Consider the following 25,058-nt stretch of genomic DNA (forward strand, 5'->3'; position numbering starts at 1 on the left):
TCAGAACATAGTTGAACTATTAGAACATGATTATTAAATGAAGATGACAGATGATTCTGGTGTGTATTCATGCTTATTCACTATTCAGATTTTGTTTAAATCAGTGCCACTTGATTCCCAGCCAGTATTTTCACTTGTTTTTATCCTGCCAGTATAAAACATAGGAAATCATTTCTTACTGTTCTCCTTTTCCTAATTCATTTAACACATTTCTATATGTACATACTGTGTGTACATATATATAAACTATAATCTTTATTTAAATATTGTTACTAGGGGAAAATAAATCTTATATCTGAAACTGTGCAAGCAGTGTCTTAAGCATGTTTTAGCTATCATGGGACAAGAAATGCAGTTTTGTCATGTGCTTTTAATATCTTACACTCGAAAATAAAAGAAGCACAAAGCCACAGACTTCCTTAGAAACATGATCTGCAATGTTAAAAACAAATCTAATGTAGATATTTTTTCCTCCTAGGTTTTACCAAGATACAGTACATCTAACACTTAACTTGGATCATCTCTTGTTCATCAGCTTGAAAATCATAACAGCCCCCAAAACTGACATTTGATCTGAAAGAAAAAGCTGTGACAAATGGACAATATGTCTATTACTAACACACCAACAAGTAACGATGCTTGTCTGAGCATTGTTCACAGCTTGATGTGCCATCGACAAGGTGGAGAGAGTGAAACTTTTGCAAAACGTGCAATTGAAAGTTTAGTTAAAAAGCTAAAGGAGAAAAAAGATGAATTGGATTCTTTGATTACAGCTATAACCACAAACGGAGCTCATCCTAGCAAGTGTGTTACAATACAGAGAACACTGGATGGGAGACTGCAGGTTAGTACAAGTGGAAATCAGATGTTTTCCTCCTAGTGAAGCTGGAGCAAAAGTGAATGACACAAGATCCTATTGTTGAGGAATAGTAGCTCTTCTCTTGCATCTACCCTTGCCCCTGTTTTTAGGCATGTTTTATGGCTGGAGCTCTGGACTGCTGCAGTAGTTTTTGTTTGATTTTTTTTTTTTTTCCCAAAAGGAGCAGAAGGCATTGGATCAGCCATTCTAAATGAGTATGTGTGTGGCAGTAAAAACCAGAGTCATGTAACAAATTTGGCTGTTTCTCCTGATATTTTCACTACAAGCTTCTGTTAGCTCTGTGTTGGTCAGAAGTATACAGACCTATTCTAAGAAGGTACTCCAAGGAGTCTGCACTGAGGGTTTATGTTAGCCTTATATCATCAGTACTCAGTACCTGTATAGCTTGGGTTGCAATTTCCTTGTTTCAGGACAGATGTAATTTTTGCTGGCTAGCTTTCTGTCTACCCTAGAAGCTTTTTTTAAATTTTTATTTTTTTTCGTTATAATGGATTGGCATTCTTCTACTTGTAAATTCCTTATAGTGTAGCTCAGCGCCTTGTTCTTCTGGGGCAAAGCTCCTTAGTCATCTGTGGTGGGGACGGTGGCCATACATACTACCTTAAGCACAAATTCTGCTTCTGCCATTTTGTATCCAGTATTTTTTTCTTAAGAAACACGGTGTTGATTTAACCATAGCAAAACCCTAATAGAGATTTATTTCTGTTGAGTACAGAACTTGGGTAAACTGTACATCACCATTTTTTTTCCATATTTTGATGATGGAGAGAGGTTGTGTTGTTGTTTGTCCTCTTCCAACTTTGCTCCTCACTAAGTAAAATGAAATGTGTTGCTACTTTCCCAATCAACTTTTGTGTCCAACTTTTTAGGTGGCTGGTCGCAAGGGATTCCCTCATGTGATTTATGCTCGTCTTTGGAGGTGGCCTGATCTTCATAAAAATGAACTCAAGCATGTTAAATATTGTCAGTACGCTTTTGACTTAAAATGTGACAGTGTCTGTGTAAATCCTTACCATTATGAGCGTGTAGTATCACCTGGCATTGGTAAGTAGACTTGATTTAAAATGGAACAGTGGGAATAAAATGTAAAATGTTTTCCTTTTGAGTGTAGAAAATACAGAAAATTAGAAACATTAATTTTTAATGATCTAATTATAAATTACTCTCATATACTCTTGTCCATCTTAATGGAATTATTCTTTTATTCCAAATTAAAAAAAAACAATTCCTGGGTTTTGTTTCAGCCTTTCTATTGGCTTTGCACACAGTTCTTGCAGTTAATGTGTATCCTAGGAATAATTTTGCATTGAGATTTGTGTTGAGATAGAGGGGGTATAATATGTATTCTGTAGTACCAATTTGTAAAGTTTATAAACTTAATGTTAAAAAGTTGTTTAAGATCTCTGAATATAATTTTCTACGCCCCCTTTTCTTTTTCTTCTTTTTAAAGATCTCTCAGGACTGACACTACAGAGTTCTGGTAAGTAGTTCTGTTTACTATTGCATTTCTATGGGCGCTAACTGTGTTAAATTCTTCAGTATGTACCCAGTTTATTCTGTTGTATCCCCTTGGGAAAGATTATAGAGAGCAGACAAAAATGCATTTTTCTCTCTGGTTTTGGAAAAAACAGCTAAGTAGCATATTCACAGAATGCACAGAATCACTAGGTTGGAAGAGACCTTCAAGATCATTGAGTCCAACCCATGCCCTAACACCTCAACCAAACCATGGCACTGAGTGCCACATCCAATCATTTTTTAAACACATCCAGGGATGGTGACTCCACCACCTCCCTGGGCAGGCCATTCCAGTACTTTATCACTCTTGCCGTGAAAAACTTTTTCCTAATATCCAACCTATATTTCCCTTGACTCAGCCTGAGACTGTGTCCTCTCATTCTGTCAGTTGCTGCCTGGAGAAAGAGACCAACTCCCACCTGACTACAGCCACTTTTCAGGAAGTTGTAGACACTGATAAGGTCACCCCTGAGCCTCCTTTTCTCCAGGCTAAACAACCCCAGCTCCCTCAGCTGTTCCTCATAGGGCTTGTGTTCCAAGCCCCTCACCAGCCTTGTTGCCCTCCTCTGGACACGCTCAAGGGTCTCAATGTCCTTCCTAAACTGAGGGGCCCAGAACTGGACACAGTACTCAAGGTGCTGCCTCACCAGTGCCAAGTACAGGGGAAGAATGACCTCCCTGGTCCTGCTGGCTGCACTATTCCTGATCCAGGCCAGGGTGCCATTGGCCTTCTTGGCCACCAGGGCACACTGCTGGCTCATGTTCAGTTGGCTGTCGACCAGTACCCCCAGGTCCCTTTCTGCCTGGGCACTGTCCAGCCACACCATCCCCAGCCTGTAATGTTGCAGGGGGTTATTGTGGCCAAAATGCAGGACTCAGCACTTGGACTTATTAACCTTTATCTTACTGGACCCTGTCCATCCATCCAGCTGTTCCAGGTCTCTCTGCAGAGCCCTTCTCCCTTCCAATAGATTGACACATGTTCCCAGCTTAGTGTCATCTGCAAATTTACTAATGAAAGACTCAATACTCTCATCCATGTCATCAATAGAGATATTGAACAGAACAGGCCCCAGCACAGATCCCTGAGGGACACCACTTGTGACTGGCTGCCAGCTGGATGCAGCACTGTTCACCACCACTCTCTGGGCCCGGCCATTCAGCCAGTTCTTAACCTAGCAAAAAGTGCTCCTGTCCAAGCCATGGGCTGCCAGTTTTTCCAGGCAGTGGAAAATGTGAGAGGCGTGATAAATTCTTTAAATTGAGGCTTCAGCTGAGCTTGTCAGTGTGTTCTGTTTTCATTGTTCTCAACTTATAAGCCCCACAAAAAAACCCAAAAACAACCCAAACAACAAAACTTGCACCATTGAGTGTGGCTAATTAATAAAAAAACTCCAGACACTCAAAACTATGTGCACCTGTATGATATGCTAATTAATTGAATTGGGAATAATAGATGCTTATGATGTAATAAGTAGTTTAACAATAAAGTGTTATAAGTTTTGTAATTAATATGCAATTGAATGAAGGAGTCTAATATTCCTGCTGTCTCTGAAACTTGAGAGAAATTAGACATTAAATCTCCATTTAACATTATTCAGAAATTATGAGATTGTGCAACTGGTAACTGTTTAATTTCAAATGTGATTTTTTTTTTCCTTCAGGAAGAAATTCATAGAGAAATTTGGGTTACCCAATATTTTTAGCAAAGACAACTTAAAAAAACCCAACCTACCCAACAAACTGTTAACTTCACAAGCTTTATCTTGTTTGCTCACCTCTGCTAATTGTTACATGTGTCTTCTGAAAAATTATCCTTTTGTACAGAATCAAAGCTTACTTGCCAGCAGTTAAATACATGTTTTCGTGTCCCGCAACTGTTTTTGCAGCAGGAAACAAAAAAATTACTGTCAGATTTTAATATATTTAGATCTGCTTTATAAATGAGCATGGGAGCTAATGTAGTGTGTTATTTAAAGATACTCTACAGGATATATAGAAATAAATTCTTGTAGTGGTAATGGTAGTAATTTCCTTACACTATATGTGGAATATTCTGAATTAGCGGCTACATTATTAAATATGGAATAGCAGTGTATTGTCTTTGAGTGTGAATTTGATGTTTCAAGCCAATTTGGATGGGAGTTGCTTAAAATTATTTAAGGGATGCATGAAGTTTTTTCTGTACTGTGCTAATGAATTATTTTTCATATTTTTCATGAGCTTTATTTATGTTCTTATTTGTATACTAGGAATTGGTTTATTAACTGCTGCATTAACATATATTTGGATGCTTGACAAAAAGTATGTTCTTCCCTTTTATTAACCGTGTCCAATCACACAGTGATGGACTAGAAAACAAAATGCTATTGGAGTCTACTATTGTGAAACTAAACTGCTTGTTTGATAGCAGTAAGCAAAATAAACAGTTGGCTTTTCTATTCAGTTATGCTTCAAATTTTCTTGCTGCTGGCTTGAAGTGTTTATTTGTAATTTAGTGGAGTGCTTTAGCAATGTTTATATAGATTAATTCTCCCCCACTAGTTTTAATGGCATTATTATTGCTTGAATGTAGTAGCACAATCTGTTGTTAAATCCTGTAGATTTGCTTTGCATGTTTAACTGTTTGTTTCTTCATAGCTCCATCAAGTATGTTGGTGAAAGATGAATATGTTCATGACTATGAGGGGCAGCCATCATTGTCTTCTGCTGAAGGCCATTCAGTCCAAACCATCCAGCATCCACCAAGTAACAGGGCATCTACAGAGCCTTATAGCACCCCAGCCATGTTAGCTCCTACTGAGGCTAGCACTACCAGCACCACTAATTTTCCCAACATTCCTGTGGCTTCAACAAGTAAGATCGAGATGATATGAAATACTAAACTCTGAAAATGTGAAAGCTCAAAGATAACCACTGATTTTTAACAATGTAGTTCTTGTATTGGAACTGTGCTGCTGCCACACTACACTGGTAAAATTGTCTGGCAGTATGATCTAGGCACTTGTAAGCATTAACATAAGGTTTTACCTTGGAGCATAATTTGAGTAACTTTTCCTGGTGGCCCAGTCTTTTTTCAATGTGACTGACACTACATGACTGTTACAAGTCTCTTGAATATGCCAAAGGTTCAGTAACACAATGTTAAAACAATTGGCCAGTAACAAAAATATTATGGCTATTATTTGATTATTGTTGTAGAAATGGAATAATTTTATTATTTTATCACAACAGCAAATGGGATAACAAACAGATATGCTGTAAGGTAGCAGTATCAAGATGTTTTAAGGCAATTCTTTAGTGTTCCACAATTGACAAAATCTATCTTCCAGTTTTAACTTGATTATTTTTAGAATGGCCCACTGTACTACCAAAGTGACAACCCTAATTAATATATTCATGAGTCTGTGAAAGTGCTGCATTGAAGTTTTTTGTTACTTTTTTGTGTGTATTTGATACAAGTGGAAGAGTCTGGTTTGCCAACACCAAACCTCACATTTTACTCCAGCAGGACAGTAAAGCATTATGTGTGCAACGTCCTGTAGCCCTAATGTAGGGAAACCATGAAGTTTGGAGGAGTTTCACATACTCATTGTCACTTTAATATCAAAGATGTGTGAATATGAGGAATTTCATGTTATCAAATTTGAATTATGGTGGAATTATGTTTTTATAATACCTTGAATTTTAGCTGGCAACTTTTTTGTTAGAGCTAATGCTGGTTTTGCCAAGCTGAGATGTAGTGTCTGTTTCCAGCAGAGAAAAAAGGATAGGCAGTTTAGTTGTATTGCTTTTGCACAACAGTTTATTGTCAATATCTTTTTCTCTTCAGTGTTATAATTGTTGGAGCCAATTGGACAAGAAAAAAGGCTTATTTTTAGGTTTTAGTTCAAGTTCTCAATGTATTAAATTCTACTTTCCCACATCAGTTTGAGAGTGCAAGTCCACTTGTGAAACTGCTGATTGGTTTAGTGTTAATGGCTGAGCTGAAGTCTTTTAAAATCAAATTCTGTTAACCTGTTCTGAAATATCTGTAGTTTTACTTTAAAGCTTAGATAATTCTTGAAATACTTACTTGGGAGGAAAAAAGCCCAGCAACTTTCTCAGGAAGGAATCCAGTTTTGTATGCAGTTCTATTCAAGAACTATTTCTAAAAAGAAAATACCATTCAGTATGTTTGGGATGAACACAAATGAGTGTTCTTCTTAGGAACCCTAGTTATAACATGCTGAAAATAAACAACTTATTGGACCTGCTACTGGCCTGTTTGGATTCACATCAAATCTACTCCAGCTATGTTATTCAGTAAAATATGATGTTTCTTCTTTCCTTTCAAACTGAAAAATGAGATGTGAACAAAACAAAAATGCACTTGATAAACATGGTTCTTTGTGTACTTTTACTCCTTAAAATATTAAGGATGTCAGAGTCAAAATTATGAGATGCAGAGCATCTTGCTTCAAGTTTCCCTAAGACACTGGTGGATGGAAAAAAATACTGAAACCAAACTTGTAGGAACCATGTATTTCAGTGCCCCTAGTTGGGTGTATTTTCCTACCCAGTAGTACTGAGATCTTCTTAATTAAAATTTTGGGACATTCATGAATAGGTAGTGTGTTCTTTTACCAGGTCAACCTCCCAATATATTGACAGGTAGCCATAGTGATGGACTCTTACAGATTGCTTCAGGGCCCCAGCCAGGAACTCAGCAGAATGGGTTTACAGCTCAGCCAGCTACTTACCATCACAGTGAGTATATATATATATATATGTGTATATATGTATATATATATATATATATATATATATGTATGTATATATATATGCATATGCGCACTCTTCTTAGTTTTCTAAAACTAGTTTTCAAATGTCAGGAGAAATAGAAGATTAGAAGTAAGATACAGAAAAAAATCCCTTTAAAACCAACCATTCTTTTTCTAGATAGTACTACAACTTGGACTGGAAGTCGGACAGCAGCCTATACACCTACCATACCTCACCACCAGAATGGCCATCTTCAACATCATCCACCTATGCATCCTGGGCATTACTGTAAGTAGTGCAGATTTCCAAATCACTTAATTTTCAATTTTATTAAATGGTGGGGGTTCCTTTTGTGAACTAAGCTTTGAAAGACGTGTGTCCACGTACACTAGCCAGTTTAAAAGAACCTTTTGAAAGCTCATGCAGTAAAGTACTTGTCAATAAACTGGTCTTGCCACAGCCTGATTTGTGAGTACATTTGGCACATGAAAATCAATCTGTTGTTTTAAGGTACAGGAGATGGGAAGGAAAAATGTGATCAAACTGTTATTGCAAGTGTCTAGCACAGTATATGTATTATAAGAGTATAGTGGGGAAAATCCCACCCAAATTAAAGTTTTTATAAATTTGGTGGCAAAAAGCTAGAACAGTTCTTGGTCTTCTAATATAGTACTTAACCAGATCACCTGTTTGCAGCAGTCATGGTTGGCAGAGGGTGGGATAAACTGTGAGTTGATATTAGAGTGACTTTTCAGCTTGTCTCTATAGAGAAAATTGTGGTTTAGATACAGTTATTAAGTTTCATTATTTTGGTCTGTTAGGATCCCACTTTTTCTGTCATCTAGTTTGTCAGAAATACCAGGATGTAAAAAATCTTTAGTGGTGCTGTAGATACTCTATAAATGTTTTTCAGTGCATATACCTTTCCATAGTTATTATTTATAACTGACTGGTGGTACTACATAGAGCTTTTCTTGGCTACTGCCATCTCTCACTTGAGAAAGTCATCTGTTTTGACACCTACCAGTATTGTGTTTCTTTTGACATCTTATTGCAAAAGCTGCTGTTACTTATAATAAATACTATGTTTAAATTTTTCCTCCTTGTTCTCTGCTGCCTGTAAGGGACCCAGTTAATTCATAAAAGTCAAGAGACTAAACTAATACCAAGGCTGTATTTATTGTAATTTTTTTTCTTAGAAAATGATTTCTCTAAGGCTTCTTTCCATCTTCAGCGAGTGTTTCTTATGGTTAAGTCCACAGCATGATGGGCAACTTGTTTTGTGATTGATGAAACTAATGAAGTGTGGTTTTTGACAGACTTGTATCACCTGCCTCTATACACTGATTCTCTCCTTGCACAACTTGGGGGCAGATGTGAAGTCCTATTTCTCTTACATCTCAATGCTATATCTGGTTTCTGTTCTCTCCTGGAGCTGGGCCTGGCTTGAGCAGCATGCAGCCTTTCCTCCTGGGATACTAATGGAGCTCTTTACTCAACTTCTGAATATTTAGGAGACCTCTAAGAGTGTAATTTTTCTGTGGGCATTTTTATCCCCTGTCAGATTAGGCCAATTGATTCAGAAATTACTGGGATTTATAACATCAGGCATCCTTGCAAGTCTTTTTTTTTTAGAGGAAAACAAGCTAAGTAAGAAAACATTCTTTTTCCTCATGTAAAACAAATGGCATGTTTTCTTTTAAAGGGCCAGTTCACAATGAACTTGCATTCCAGCCTCCTATATCAAATCATCCTGGTGAGTAAAATCTAACATGTAATGCTAACTTATAACTTTGTGGTTTAAGTTTGATTTTTTTTTTTTTTTTGTATCAAGTAGTCTGAAATTTGAGAGAGATAAATTCCAAAGAAGAGGAAGAATTTTGTGATTAAGCCTTGTTTTGAATTTGGACATCTCTTGGAATGGTGACATAGGCTGTGAACTGAATTTAATTGAGATGCCCAAGTCAAAAATTGCAACCCTCAAGCCCACACTGAGCTGGTGCCTACCCTGGAGGTATCAGAACTCTGAATGTCCTTGATCCTAAACTTTTCAAGGTGCCTGTAGTTGTACTTTTTGTCTGCTTAGAAATATCATGGAGTTTAGGTCATGCCAAAGATCTCTTGGATCCATAATCTAGTCCATCGTTACAGCCAGATGCCCTGAAAGATAGGTATTGTGCTGCTTAGCATTTTGGTGCTGAAGTTCCTCATTGTATCTTTGCATAAAGCTTGTTCTTTCCAAGAGTCTTCATTAATGGTAACAGTTCAGGGAGCCAAGGAGCTTTTGTCTTGTGGTACAGGCTACCTCTCATGTAGGTGCAAGGTGATATTATGTTTTTAACAACAGCAAGGCTGTTGCCTGCATAGGGAGGTCTGCATAGTTGAAAAGCCTAAAAGTTTAACTTGCTTATTCATTGGTTAGTGACTAAATCCATACCAGAAATAAAAATGTTCATAATTGCTGGCTAAACTTAACTGTAGCTGAATTTTATTTCACATTATTTAGTATCTCTTTCACTCTGTTGATTTCATCCTATTCAGTCCTCAAAGCCATGAGTATTTATTTGAAGATAAAAGAACTTAAAGTAATTTAGGCACCTTTGTTTATTGTTTTGTAATAAAACCAGAACAGTTTCTTGAGGCAAATAGGTGTACTGTTGGGTGCTGCTGTTTATAATGAATGAGTGCCACTTACAGCACAGGAAGAGCTCTTCTTCCTGTTGGCTTATCAGTCTGTTGTGTTTAGGTCCTACTGCACTAAGCATGTCCAGTCATTTCTTGTATGCTTTCAGGGATTGTGACTCCACCACCTCCCTGGACATTCCATTCCAATGCTTAACCACCCTTTCAGTGAAGAAATTTTCCCTAATATCCAATCTTAACCTCCCCTCCCCAACTTGAGGCAATTTCCTCTTGTCCTATTGCCTGTTACTTGGGAGAAGAGACTGACCCCCACCTGTCTAAACCCTCCTTTCAGGTAGTTGTAGAGAGCAAGAAGGTTTCCCCTGAGCCTCCTTTTCTCCAGGCTAAACATCTCCAGTGCCCTCAGCTGCTCCTCATAGGACTTGTGCTCCAGACCCCTCACTAGCTCTGTTGTCCTTCTTTGAACATGCTCAGGCACCTCAATGTCTTTCTTGCAGTGAGGGGTCCAGAACTGGACACAGGAGTCGAGGTGTGGCCTCACCAGTGCTAAGTACAGAGGAACAATCACTTCCCTGGTCCTGCTGCCCAAACAATTCCTGATACCAGCCAGGATGCCATTGGCCTTCTTGGCTACGTGGACACACTGCTGGCTCATGTTCAGCTGGCTGTCAACCCACACCCCAAGGTCTTTTTCTGTCAGACAGCTTTCCAACCATTCCACTCTTCTCCAAGCCTGTAGTACTGCATGGGGTTGTTGTAACTGAAGTGCAGGACCCACCCGGCACTTGATCTTATTGAACCTCATACCGTTGGCCTTGGCCCATTGATCCGGCCTGTCCAGATCCCTCTGCAGAGCCTTCCTACCATCCAGCAGACCAATACTCCCACCCAACTTAGTGTTGTCTGTGAACTTAGCAAGGGTGCACTTGATCCCCTCTTCCAGATCATCAATAAAGATTTTAAACAGGGCTGGCCCCAATAGTGAGCCCTGGAGAACCCCACTAGTCATTGGCTGCCAAGTTAATGTGGCACCATTTACCACCATGCTCAGGGCCCAGCCATTCAGCCAGTTTTTAACCCAGTGAGGAGTGTACCTATCTAAGCCATGGGCTGCCAACTTTTCCAGGAGTATGCTATGGGAGACAGTATCAAAGGCTTTGCTGAAGTCCAGGTAGACATGGTAGCTCCTTCCAACTACCATCTTTCTTTTGTAGCCAATTTTTTTAAATAGTAGGAGTTAAAAGGCACCGCTTGGCTATTAAAACATGCCATTTTGTTCTGCTCCCTTGCTTAATACTTCCTTGTTTTAGCCCGTACTTGACTTTGTGTGCAGACAAGGTCATTATGTGACCTTTGTTTTTTTTTCCCATTGCCCTACTTTGCAAATCTGGTTTGCTTTGCAGGGAGGATAGAGAAAACTGACTTCAGTTAGGATAGGAGGTAGTTACTCCTATCTTAAGCCAGATCTGTTTCAAAGTTACTTTCTGCTAGCCTAGCCATGAATAGGCAGATATGTATTACTTCTTTATGCTAAAATCTTACTGGAATTATAAACTGTACAAAGATTTGTAAGATCTACAAAAAACCCTAGCATTGTGTTGTGTCCCACCCCTACACAGAAGGGAGCACCCAAGGTTTGTAGATACCTGTGGTCCAAAAAAACCCTCACATAGTAAACTGTGCACTCCGCATGGAAATTGGTATATATTTTCCCCTTAATAATAATGATGATGCTAATAATAATAATAGAATAAAAATAAAGAGGAGAAAAAACCAGAAAAATGAAAGGGAGATCAGAAAGAAAGGAAAGGGGATCACCAGTCCTGGGGCCAGCATCAATAGAGATGACAAGGGTGTCCTGGGGATGCCACCTAGGCTCTGTGGGGGTACCTTCTTACAGGTAATTTTTCCCTGCCCTGGGATTAAGTTCCTCCCTCTTCATGTAAATGAATTGGCATGTGCAGTTTGTTCTTCTGGACCTTTCTGGAAATGGGTTGTGCTGCTGCCACTGTTATGGCAAAAGTAGGGGGGCTTTGAAGTTCCTTTGGTGGTCTTGATCCCCCTCTATTGATCTTGCCTGCTTCTTGATCCCACTTCTTAGCTTCTGCTGTATGTTGTGTTGTCACCATGGACTTGAATAGGAAAATTTGCTCCAGAAAGATGCTGCCATACCTTCATAAGGCCCCCCTTTCCAGGAACATCATGTTCTAACTTGCCTGCTTGAATGGTCATCGGTGTTTGAGGCATAGCAGTGCATTAACTTCTTACTGCCCAGGCTTCTAAACATTGATGTGTGCTTTAATAAAAAAGATAAGCCCATGTTCATTGTAGTATGTAGTAATTTTCTGTGCTAGTAGATATGCTTTTGTCTATCTGAACTTGCTTATGTGAATGTGCACTCTTAGTCTGAATGACAAATGCAGTTGCAGAAGGCTTAATTGATTGTCTGAATGGGTTTGTTGGGTTTTTTTGCACCTTTCAGTCAGTTAATTGTATATATTCTTTAGCTCCAGAATATTGGTGCTCAATCGCATATTTTGAAATGGATGTGCAAGTCGGGGAAACATTTAAGGTCCCTTCAAGCTGTCCAATTGTTACTGTTGATGGATATGTGGATCCTTCTGGAGGAGACCGTTTTTGCCTGGGCCAGCTTTCCAACGTGCATAGAACAGAAGCCATTGAGAGGGCAAGGTATTCTGCAGATCCCAAAAGCTCCAGATGTCTGTGGTATTTGAAAATATTTTGGTTTGCCTTCAGTGTGTGCCTTTCTTTTGAAATCACAAGTATAGTATCTTTGAACTGAATTAACTGTACCAGAGTAATTTTTCTAGGCTGCTCGTGTAACACATTCAAAATGTGAACTGTGTGACAAAGCCCTTCAGAGCTTTGCAGTAGTAGCATGTTGCTTTTCATTGCTTTCAAAGGCCATGCCTTCAAGGATAAAATTAGCAACTCATGCTATATGCAACTCATTATATATGCAAACTGAATATTAGTTTTTCACACTAGAGAGTGATGTGAGAATAACTGCAATATATAGGTTTGTCAAAGGAGCAAAGGAAGGTTGATAGAGAGCTAGTTGGATTTTCATTCATTCTCACCATGCACATGCTATGCTTTGATGTGGAACTGAAGCAATCTCAAATTTTTTTCCACTCCTTTGAAACAAAAAGGAAGGAAATTATTCCATGTCCTCAGAAATGTTGCATTGTGACAATCAAAATGTTAATTACTATAATCTGATCCAAACAAACATACAGTTCTGCATTAAAATGTGGCTTTTTATATGTACTTGATTGACTTTCTATTCTAAAATACTTGGGAGATTTTACACTTCTGAACAGAACTGAGTGTGTTTGGTATCCCAACTCTGTATTGTTAATGACTGGTAATTGCAACTTGAATATCATTGCTTCTGCATTCTGTGTTTCCCATAGATCTTTACATGGTATTACAGACAGTTCTTTTTTAATTTACAGATTTTGCATAAGAAATGCTAACTTACACCTAAGATAATAACTACAATTTCAAGTCCTTGTATGAGCAGAGTGCTGGAGAACTGTTTATAGTTTATTTAGGAAAGGTCTGATTTGTGTGTATGTATACACAGCTGCATTGGATCTGTTTTTTTTTTTAAGGTTACATATAGGTAAAGGGGTGCAGTTGGAGTGCAAAGGAGAAGGTGATGTGTGGGTTAGATGCCTCAGTGACCATGCAGTCTTCGTTCAGAGTTACTACCTGGATAGAGAAGCAGGGCGTGCACCAGGGGATGCAGTTCACAAGATTTACCCAAGTGCATATATAAAGGTTTGTTTGATGTTTCTAGATGAAAACCGTAGGGGAAATAGCATATATTTGAGTTTTGTAAATGTTAGAGAAGCTATGAGACACTAAAATAAATGTAACTTGGCTTTAAAAAAACCTAAAAATATCCATTTGACAAGTCACTTAAGATGACTTTTAAAATTGACTAAACTGAAAGTGTTATCTAGATACTATGAAAGTAACTAATTTTGTATTTTGTCACAAGCAGTCTTGATAGCAGTTTTTTGTATTTTTAGCCTTAAAGGTTTAAATTAATTGTTACTAAAATTTTTAGCATAGGTTATCTGTTTCTTTACTTTCTCTCTCCAAAACAAGAAAAATTGGAAAATTATGTATAAATGCAGTAGAAGTGTAAAGTGTATGGTAAAGTGCATGTTAGTGTTATGAACGTGAAGTGATCCAGAGGCTGCAGAACATTGCATGGAAACAAATTATTTTGAGGATGTCCTTACTTAGATGTGCCTCTGCCGGACTTGAAACTTTATTTAGGACAAGTCCCACTTGTAAAAATACATTTTTTAATTAAACTGCTTGAAGTTTGCATTGATTTTTTTTACAAGCTTTCTAGTATGAGAACAGAGTTCCTGTGTATATATATTAGTGCTAAGCCTGATCACAAAGATATAAAATACCACCAACCTGAAACCGAGCTGCTGAAACTTCAGACCCATGAATTATTGGTATTTCTTTTAAATAGACTAAAACATTTCAGTAAAACAGTGAAGAATAAAGTCTGACAAAGTTAAGATGGACTTGTTGGCATCCATTTTTATTTATATGCCTATTTTCTGGAAGGACTGGGGTTTAAAAGTTAGGATTTTATCAGCCTGTAGTATCCTTCAGACTTTGATCTTGCAGTCAGTCCCACACGTGATACTTCTGTAGCCTGCTCAGTTCAGCCAAGTTCTGGTAGTGCCAGTGGCAGTAATGTCATATAAGAAGAGTCTCTAAGAATCAGCTTTAATGGATTATTTCTGTTAGAAATTAAACTAGTCAGGGAAGGTTTGCTTTTACCCAAGTGTATGGTGAGATTGTACAAGTTGCTTTGGGAGAGTAGAGAGGTCCAGGTTATTTAGGCTGGGAGTTCAGAAATTATTTTCTTTGTTGACTTTGGTAAGTCTAATAGTTCAGTATTTTTATTTTTTTAAAGGTGTTTGATTTACGCCAGTGTCATCGTCAGATGCAACAGCAGGCTGCCACGGCCCAAGCTGCTGCTGCTGCTCAAGCTGCAGCAGTAGCAGGAAACATCCCTGGACCAGGATCAGTAGGTGGAATAGCCCCAGCCATTAGTAAGTGCATTAACTTCTTGGTTTCCTTTTTTTCCTTACCTGAAAACAAATAACACAGCTTTCCCTCATAACAGCACCCACCCCTGCAACAGTACAGACAGACTTGTAATGAAATAGCAAGATTGGGGTAAGGTGGGGCTGGGATGGCATTGTGGTAAGTGTGTATTCATTCACTTTGTACCCATTCCATGCACCATTTTTCACTTTGTAGTCTTCAGGGAATGTTGGATAACGAAGTGGCTGCTTATTGTACTGCAAGAAGTGTTGCAGTATGACAGAAAGCATGTTATATACAAGGTCAAATAGCATAACTCTATTACTTTTAAACAGATACTTTTGGCTGCTTGGATCCAAGCTCAACAATATTACTGAAAACAATAGGGATTACTTGGCAACAAAGTCCTTGACTAGGTTTAGGAAGACCTAAGATCCTTGAGAAGAGGAAGAAGAGAGTGTGAGGGTGGTTTTTTTTGTGGTTGGGGTTTTTTGTTTGGGGTTTTTTTTTTAAAGTTATTCTGAGCTTGAGTTTTCTTAGTTACTAAATTCTAGGTTCTTGAAATTGTACCTAAGTACTTTTAAAAGTGTAAGTACTTACATGTCTCAGGCTGCTTTATGTGCCAGAGTGTTTTCTGTATTCCTTGTATTGCCACATGGCTCTTTCCAGCTATCTTACAAATTGCTGAAGGCATCTTGGGGAAATGTGTTTAACTTTTGTCTTAGCCATACTTGGCGATTTGAAGTTTGCCAGCAGTATTCATCTCTTTATTACATGTAAGTAGTGTTGTTTGTTAATCCAGCTTCCTGCAGGTGGTCTGTCTGATTTCCTATGCTGAAAATGCAGCATTTGGCAAACATCAAGAATCAGTGTATTTTTACTTCTATGTAAGGGTTACATGCATTGTATCACGTAAGACATTGGGTGTCATCCTATCTGCTTTATTATAGCGTTTTATATTTCAGCACTCTTCCAAGATTGCAGAATGATGAAAAAAATTTTAATTGTAAGAAATGGAAATTAATTGCTGCATTCATTATAGCAGAGATCTAGAAATTTGGACTGGCCTTGGCTGTGGTGAGAGGGAATTGTATGTGAAGCAAAAGCCAAGCAAACAGGAATGGCTAAACAAACAGATGATAAAAGAACATATCTGAACACTTACTTGAAACTTCTGTTTAGGTTTATCAGCTGCTGCTGGAATTGGTGTAGATGACCTTCGACGCTTATGCATACTCAGGATGAGTTTTGTAAAAGGTTGGGGACCTGATTACCCAAGGCAGAGCATCAAAGAGACGCCATGCTGGATTGAAATTCACTTACACCGTGCCCTCCAGCTTCTAGATGAAGTACTTCATACCATGCCTATTGCAGACCCACAGCCTTTAGACTGAGAATCCCTCTGCTGCACTGCTGCAGGCCATTATATTGTGAGGATGATGGGTTGTAAAATACAGTACTGTTTATAACCAGAAGATATATTTTACTTTTGTTCTACTTAATCTTCTAAACCCAGGTTTTAAAAATGTGTTTGCCGTCTTGCTCTAAGCAGAAAGAAATTAAACATGCAGAATTTGGATTTCAGTTATTTTCAGAACTTAATTGTCATAATACAAGGCTTAAAGTGAAATGTAAATGCCTTACAGAGACTTTATAGTATTGGGTTTGTTCCCTTTGAGACTTACCTTCTATATTATGGCATCTTCGTGATAAGTCTCACAGGAGCCTTTTGTATGCAGAATATATATTATATATATATTTATATCTGAAAATTCCTTCTACTAGTTACAAACATTTACCTTGTAGCAACTTTAAAGTTCCAGATGATTCTTTTTACGGAACAATAGTTAACAGAAGACTTCTTTATTTTGTTGACAATCTTGTTATGATTTTTCCAGATTAAAACATAGAAGCTGCCAAAAAGTGAGGGGATGAGACATGTTGTTGGCACTGATTAAAAATAGCAAGGAAAAGAAATGTGGCTTTTCCTTCACTAGTTTTTTAAAAAAGATATCTTAGATTTTTATTTATATAAACAGATGAGTTTTAAAACACTAAAGGAAATGGATATTTTCAGTGCTGGCACTCAACATGAAATACCTAGTCTGCAAAGTTGCCACTGAAATTGCATAACAAGCACCTAATGACAGGAACATATTTTCATAATTACTACTGACTTCTATGATTTTACTCAACTAAAATTTGGCAGGTATTTTAAAGAAGTTACATGACTTTTTTACTTGCATATACCATTAAATCATGTATAACATTGCGTCAATATTTAGGATCCAGTTTTTGTATCTGTTCACCATTTCCACTCAGGGCAAGATGGCAAACTTGTTTTTATAGCTCTTGGTTATTTTAAGCCCTATGCCATCAATGACCATATCAATTGGCAATGACTTTGTATAGAGAATTTATAGTAAAAAACCTGAAAATGTATTAACTGTATGACAGATACAATGTGTATGCTTTCTATCTACCTAATAGTATAAATAAAATGATGAAAAGCCTGATTTTTATAAATTTAGTTTGCTTATGTAGTGTAATTCTGCATCTTGAAACCATAGATCTTGAGCGATAGATTCCTTTCCATTTCAAAACCTGCAGCAGCCAGTAGTGGTAGGAATTTTTGTTGGTTTAAATTTGCCAGGAACAAGTCCAATTTCTCTTACTTCCATGGCTTCTCAATAAAAGCATGTCCTGAGGCTATATCTTTTTGACTGTTTGATGGGGTATGGGAAGAGAGCAGGAATTCCTTCTTTTTCAGCATGTGTATAGGGTGTTGGAGCTTAATTAAACAGGCTTAGAAGGTCATACACTGAAGTCCTTTAAGTGCTGCAGATTCAGTCTGCCTGCTGTGCTGAGCTGACCTGGCAGCACAGCTGGAGTGGTTGACAGAAGTAGAAGTCTTGGAAGAGATTATTCAAAAGCTTTTGGACAAGTTTCTTGCCTAGTTTCAGGAATCTGTAGAGGGCTGTGACACAGTGTTTAGGTATTGCTTCTCCCATATGCTGGAATTCTTATGAAGTCAGCAGTTATTGTTTCTTTTAGGTGTGGAAGTACAGAAGACAGATGACCTAGGAGTGATGGCCAGAAATGGATCCATTTTCTCTGTATTTTCATTAACAGTGCTGTCTTCTTCAGACTGATTTCGAATGAGATCACTTTCTTTTCACTTATGTGGCAACTTCTTGATGTATGGAAAAATAGTGTTTGCTTTTCTCAAGGCCTTTAGTTTAAAATCTTTTTTATTTTGCTTTCTCTCCCAAGTGATCTATTTTGTCTGCAAAGCAAGCTGCTTCACAGTCTTGAGGAACACTCTCAGTAGAGAATTCAGACCACATCCTCAGAGAAGCTTATTAACCAGCAGCTTGGTTATGCTTCATCCACAACAGAAACCTTGATTTGGGGGAAGAAATTAAAAGCCTGACTACATGTTTTTCTTGCCAGCCTCCCTATTAGATTGTCTGTCCTGCACTTACTGCTGGGTTCAAAGTGCCTCGGTGTTTGGAAAGTATGTAACCTTATTGATGAATTGCTTATAACAGGCTGTTCATTTTATTAGGAGTCCATGAGCTTACTCCCTATTTAACTTTGTGGCTTTGCAAGGTGTTTTTCTTGGTGTATGACTGATCTGTATATGACTACTTCACAGACAGCTTTCTGTACCAGTTGCTTCTGCTTTGATTGTGCCAAACAATTACTTCCACCTGTTGGTGTATTGACCTGTACTATGGTCTGAAAGAATTGAACTTTTAAGATTAGTTTTCTTTGCTCATGTTTTGCAAGTCTTCTTAAGTCTGCACCTACAGTGTAGTATTTAGATGGCCCAAAATGTTTGGAATAGAACGACAAAATAATGTCAGATGAGTTTATCAGAAACAAGAAATTGCAGGCTCCATGTCAGGAGAAATCTGAGCATTGTGTGAGGCAGTACAAATACTGAAAAGGCATTCATCTTCTCCATCAGGCAGTTTCTGATAAGATGCTGTTGTAACTGTTAAAGGTCAAAAAGAGAACCATTCTTATTTCTTAATATGCATTTAACTTATTTTTTTGTATTTTTATGACAAGGCATAAAAGGCAGTGCATAATGGATTAAAAACCCTTCAGTGGCAGCACACTGAATCTTTGACTCTTGCATTTATGTCTTTTTCTGAGAGTTGAAGAGCTACAGCTACTTGATAGCCATGATGACCCCTATACATGCAGCAGGCAGGAATGTCAAGGATGCCAAAATCACGTCTCCTTCAGCTCTGAATGTTTCAAATTCAACAAGTATTTTTTCAGCTAGCAATCTCCTGCTTGTAATCCTGTTCCCATGTCTGCTCTGCTTAGTTCTTTCAATGAAGTAATTACCTCTGTGTTTCTCACCCTTGATTATGTGCTCCTCAAAAAACACATTGTGCTGGAATACTATGTAATTTCAACTTCATGTACTGGTGAGCTGGGATTAACACCAGAAGGTTTAGATTGCTTTATCTGTGTTACTGTTAGTTTTGAAAGCGAGGGCATTTAAGGTTAACATGGTAGAGATGTAGGAGAGAAAAGCTTTTCTCTGGAATGGTTTAAAAATACTTAATTCTACAGGAATCCCTTGGAAGGAGACATAACTGCTAAACAGTAGTGGTTTAAAGTGTTCCTTTCATCACTTTTCTGGGCTTGAAGAGAATGATGTGCTCAAAGACCTGGAGCCCCTGGCTGTGATATAAACCACTTCATTTACAGCTCTAGCCTACTGAAGACCTGAGAAGTACCCTTCTGCTTTCTAGAGACTGGCCTGCACTTCAAACAAGACAATGGTCTCCCCCAGTCACCAAACAGGTCTGTAGCAGCAGTAGTCATCGAACCTGTGTCCAACTCCTGTGCCTTACCTTTGAAACCATCTTCTCATAACACTTCTGATGACAGCATTCTCTCTCTGTGGCTCAGGAACAACTGCCTCTGTTCTTTTACTAGGAACCATTACAAAATTCATATACCAGTGTATATAGGAGGGGCTTCTGCCTCTAAACCTTTCAAATGTTATGTCTTGATAGTGGTCTTATTGAGGCATCTTTAATCTCTTCTTTGAAGAGTAAGCGCTTTAGAAAGGACTGTCTCCTCAATTTGCATTTTTTACTCTATTACACAAAGTGACTGGGTTTGCTGGTCACTTTATTGCAACCAGTTAAAGACAGCCACATGGATCTTCATCTAAATGGAATTCAGACTTCATTTAAGAAATCCTCTTTCCTTCTCCCTCCTCTCAGGCTCCATGCTAATTAACATCTGCTCTATAAAATTCTAAGATGCTTAGTTGTCAGGTGTTTTTAAGGATGCAGTTTTGGAGAGATTACCTTTTTTTGATTTTTGAAAGACTAAAAGCTATGGTCTTGCCTGGTCCTGCTGATAACAGGAGTATTTCCATGACTGGTATCAGGTTTTTGAGGACCATGGCATTGTTCTTGGGACTGAGATTTGCAAGTTGCCTGTCATAGGCATGTGTGAACCAGCTTTGTGCTCATGCTTCTAACCTCTGATGCAGCTCATTGGCACTTTGGTCCTGGACAGGGAAACAAAAATGGAAAGTGCTTCACCAGTCATGTAGGAGCTGGATGACGAACATCTCCTTTTATTGTCATTCACTTTCAAAACACTCTTCTTGATTGTGTGTTTCTGAAAATTATCTAAGGCATGTGACCATGCTGACTCAAAGCTGCTGCACATGATGCTGCTGAGGTCCCCAAGAACTGACATGACTTTTCAGCAACATGAAAGTTTCACTTGCTGAGACCTTGTGAAAGCAGAACTGTCAACAATATCTCAAGAAGTTTTGGCTTTGTTGGCTGCTGTTGAGCCTTTTGGGTGATACATTGCTCCTAAATTTGCAGGACTTGTATAAGTTCACCAAAACACATAGCACTTTCTTGCTCCTGTACCTTTTTCTGTGATTTTCTGGTAAGGTTTGGTAGCAGGACAAAGTGATTCAGCTAGATTGGGAGCTGCAAAGTACCCACAACCGAAAACCTGCTGTGAGAGGGAGTTTTTTAAGCATGAAAGCCTAGTTAAGCATTTCTTCTTTCAGCCATTGCCTTTTGATAAGTGATCAAAAGAATTCCTAGTAGTTCCTTTGTAGCTTACTCTATGTTTTTCATTTTACTTAGTTTGTGGATAATATACTGTAGTTAACTTTCCTGAAATTCTGTTACAGAGTATGTTTTTGATTAAAAAAGGTAAAGATTCAAATCTTTGGTTTCTTCATTTCATTTAGTGGAGAGCTTTTTATCCTGTTTCTGGTCAGCTGTCGGAGCTGCTAGCTGCGGCCTTGAACTGTGTCAGGGCTAGGGGAACTTGCTGGAGCAGGGCTGTGATTCCAGAGGGTCCCTTCTTGCAGTCCCATGTCAGATACTTGGGTACAACTAGTATCAAACCCAAAGCCAAGGTCAGTTTCCAGTGTAGAAATGGCTCTGGGCGCCTGCAAGTGTGCAGATACCAGTCTGCCTTAAGATGGTGGGGCACAACAGTTCATGTTAGTGGAAATTGCTTCATTAAAGCCACCAGCCAAGCTGTGTGTGCATGGTAGGGTCTCAGAGGAAGGACCATCAGAATGAATGCCAGGTGTGGGTGAGTGATTGCCATCCTATCTTAAAAGTTGCACAGGAGCTCTACTCCAACTGCTCCTGCAGTCAGGCTGCAGAACTCCTCCCAATAAATGAATCAAATACCAACCACCACAAGTCATGCAATTTGGAATAAAGCAGGAGGCAGGCGATGTGTCTGTAATGCTCTGTCTCCTCATCTCCATAAGCAGCTGTATCCCATGGGGAGAGAAAGGGAAAAAACATATACCAGCTGTCTTAGTTTGAAAGACAGGTGTCTACCAAGGAAGGTGGGAACCTCCCTTGGAAATGGAAAATATTACCCCCTTCCCTCCAAATTATTATAATTTTGAAATTAAGGGGCTTTCAGGCAAAGACATGGGAAAAGGAATAACACTTCTTTACTTATATATATGTGTGTATAACAAGGCAAACAAACAACAGTGGCAGCAACAACAAACAAAACCAAAAACCAAATAACAGCTTTCACTCAGCTGTCAAGGACTTTCTCCTTGGGTGTAGTTATGGTCACAGCCAGCAGGGGCGCTGTTGGCTCCCGGCTAAGCAGGGCAGGTGCGATGATTCCCCACAGCTGCAGTGGGCACTTTGTTGCGAGCTCGGGGACCACATGGTAATGGCGGATTTGACCAAGATGGGAAGGGATGGAAGTTCAGCCATACCTCCACACAGTAATGGCAGGTGAGCTGGTGGAAGAGATAGAATAGGGGCTTCCTTTACAAACCCCCAGGAGCAGTCTCAATGCCCCTCCAGGTGGCGAAATGGGCTGTAGCAGGAACCTTGAAATAGCAGAGTCAAGGAGACCCAGAGTGACAAAGTGTAGCAGAGACTCCAGGTTAAAATGTAGCAAGAAGCCCTGAAGCAACAGAGAACAGTGGGCTGAGCAGGGAATCGCTCCCCTGGGTAGCTCACCGGTGATGGCTGGTCGCAGGGTCAAACTGCGCAGAGGGGGCAGCCCTGGCAGGGGACGGTGTGCTCCCAGGTGCACTGGCTCTTGGCTCCCAAGCAGCAGAGAAGCAGAGAAGGAGGTCAGTTACCTCCAGTCACAGTGCCGAAGGAAAAGAAAATAAAATGGGCAAAAACCACATGGCAACAGTATCTCTCGTCAGAGGGATCACGCTGTGTGGCCGTTGAGACGAATCGCCCCACTGGAGGGAAGCAACCCCCTTTGACCCCAGCTCTCTCAGGAATCCCGGGCTCTCACCCATCACGATACTCAGGGAGCCGGGGGGGGGAGGGAGGCAGCAACCACCCCAGACACAAAACAAAAAACAAAAACAAACCTCAAAATGGATATGGGATAAAAAAAACATCCCTAAGACACCAACCCTCTGAACTCCATTGATTTATGAGCATGAGGCAGGGTGAAAATTCCTTCTCCATTGCAGATCTGGTGCCCTGTTTGAGCAGGAATAGGTACAACAGAATGCCTCAGTGCCCACCCACTCTGGTTCTGAGGCTTCACTGGTAGCTGTGGCAGGCTGAAGAGCACCGATGCATAAGTTGTGTATCCTAAGGTACTAGACTGATAACTGTAATGTGAAAGATGATACTTCCCCTCCACCTCCGAACAGCTTCCTATATATACAGAAACATCAAATCCTCAAATTCTCAGTGGCCAAGATGTTCCTGCTCAGTTGCAGTCCCTCCACTGTTGCAGTGTGAAATTTAGGTTACTAAATTTCTGTAAAATGGTTTGGTCCACCCTACCCCCTGTTCAAACCCCTTGGTCTTTCCCTGGTGGTGGGTTTTGTCAATCACCCTGTAATCCTGCCCAGAAGCCTGGAAAATTCTGGTGGGGCTGCACTGTGATTTGGCAAGGTCTCTGTTACCCCTCCCTGTTTTATGTATAAGATGCCCTGTGTATTGTCTTCTGGTCCCGGTCACTCCCACCCTACCTGGTATTGGTTCTGGGCTGACCCCTGCCCCTTTCCACACCCCCTGTACTTAAGCTGAAACAGAAGCCCAGAGAGGTCACTTTTCACGTGGCTCTCTGGGAGCAATAAACCTTAGTTCCAACCCATGTGAGAGTCCTCCTTTCTTCCACGATTGCCACACTTCTGCTTGAGGTTCAGACCCACCGAACCCAAAAGGAACAAAGATGTACCCCCGTATGCGGACCCGGTGAGTGAGCAAGCTGGTTGCAGTTCCAGACACCCGCATACTCCATAAGCCACCTTAAAGCAGTTTTAGCTCCATACCTCTCAAGAGAGCTTTTCAGATGCTCCCTCCTGGTACTTAGCAACTATTTTGTAACTGGTGGCCAGTCATTGTTGAGGCCAATGTAAAAGCATTGGATAGCACACTGGTATTTGCCTTTAGAGCACTGAGAAACTATATACCAGCACATGATGCATGTTTAAACCCTCTGATACAACCACGTGGCTGTAGGCATGGAATAAATCCATATCACAAAGCTAAAACTGGCCCAAAATGTCTCAGTCTGAGCACCTCTGTGCCGCCCCAGGGGCTGAAGGATGGCCCTGTCAGACCCCTGCCCATGCTGTTGCTATTTTCATGTCCATGGGGGTACTGGAGTGACCCGAGGGACACAAGGCTGGGTTCTGCCACAGGGTTATGGCTATGCACCGGGGGTTCTGTAGCTGCCTCGGGGCATCTGGGGTAGGTGCCACTAGATGTCCACTAGTGCTCCATCTTCCATGGCTGAAAACATGGAGGGGAGTGGCTTTGGGAGCATCTTACAGATAGTGTGGGTCATCTCCTTTTGGTCATGTTCTTTATAGATATAGGATGGCAGCAGAAGATGGGGACACCCTGGGGCAGACTGGCAGTTCAGGTGGATTTTGTTGATTTGTTGAGTCAGGGTGAAGCACTGTCTTGAAGTAAATGCAGCCAAAGCAGTGCAAAGCAGCGTGGCCATGCTCAGAGCAGGGAAGTTGCATGGCCAGCATGAGGATGGCAGGTTTAGATGCTGCACTGAAGCTGCCTCTGGGTGTAGTGACATGACCAAGGACACATAAGTATGGTGGTAGAGGTGGGAATGGCTGCTGCGAGTAGGAATCCATGGAGACACCTGGGCAGCTGGTATCAGCAGCAGGCAGAAGGGATGCACCACAGGCATGCCACTCAGGTTAGCACAGGTTGAGGGAGTAGATCCCAAGTGAGTACAGGCATGGAGCATCCCAAGTAACAAGCAGTAGGATGAGTTTCATGTTGTGCCAGGGGCAGTTTAAATTGGAGATTAGAAAAAATTTCTTCTTTGAAAGGGTGGTCAGGCAGTGGAATAGGCTCCTCAGAGTAGTAATGGAATCACCATCCCTGGAAGGATTTAAAAAGCATGTATATGTGACACTTGAAGACATGGTTTAGGGGTGGACTTGGCAGCGCTGAGTTAACAATTGGACCCTGATTTTACAGGTTTTCTCCAACCTAAGTGACTATATGGTCCATATTTCTTTTCCCCCATGACTTATGGACAGAGAATGGTTTAGATTGGAAAAGACCTTTAAGACCACTGAGTCAAACCATTGACCCAGCCCTGCCAAGTCCACCACTAAACAATGCCACACCCTGGAGCAGGC

The 25,058-nt window shown here is 40.0% G+C and overlaps 1 protein-coding gene across 2 annotated transcripts; it reads left to right on the forward strand.

Moving 5' to 3' along the window:
• The first annotated feature begins 443 nt into the window (after positions 1–443).
• On the forward strand, positions 444–21,145 carry SMAD4 (SMAD family member 4). 2 transcript variants are annotated; one of them, XM_066338249.1, is made up of 11 exons: positions 444–844; positions 1,750–1,924; positions 2,331–2,360; positions 5,039–5,254; positions 7,028–7,147; positions 7,340–7,450; positions 8,868–8,918; positions 12,313–12,496; positions 13,444–13,612; positions 14,781–14,919; positions 16,097–21,145. In XM_066338249.1, exons 1-11 carry the CDS (start codon positions 596–598, stop codon positions 16,306–16,308), a joined length of 1,656 nt encoding a protein of 551 aa, XP_066194346.1. In that variant the 5' UTR covers positions 444–595; the 3' UTR covers positions 16,309–21,145. The 2 variants fall into 2 exon arrangements, with proteins under 2 accessions (XP_066194346.1, XP_066194347.1); XM_066338250.1 differs by lacking the exon at positions 7,028–7,147 and having other exon boundaries at positions 445–844.
• Positions 21,146–25,058: the final 3,913 nt, after the last annotated feature.

The sequence above is a fragment of the Sylvia atricapilla genome, chromosome W (assembly GCF_009819655.1).
Source record: "Sylvia atricapilla isolate bSylAtr1 chromosome W, bSylAtr1.pri, whole genome shotgun sequence".
NCBI classification, from domain to species: Eukaryota; Metazoa; Chordata; class Aves; order Passeriformes; family Sylviidae; genus Sylvia; species Sylvia atricapilla.

Excerpts from the sequence above, each read along its gene's own strand:
- SMAD4 (XM_066338249.1), top strand. The coding sequence starts at position 596 with ATGGACAATATGTCTATTACTAACACACCAACAAGTAACGATGCTTGT. Across the intron at positions 7,451-8,867 it reads TATGCATCCTGGGCATTACT|GGCCAGTTCACAATGAACTT; the intron begins GTAAGTAGTGCA and ends TTTCTTTTAAAG. Across the intron at positions 13,613-14,780 it reads ACCCAAGTGCATATATAAAG|GTGTTTGATTTACGCCAGTG; the intron begins GTTTGTTTGATG and ends ATTTTTTTAAAG.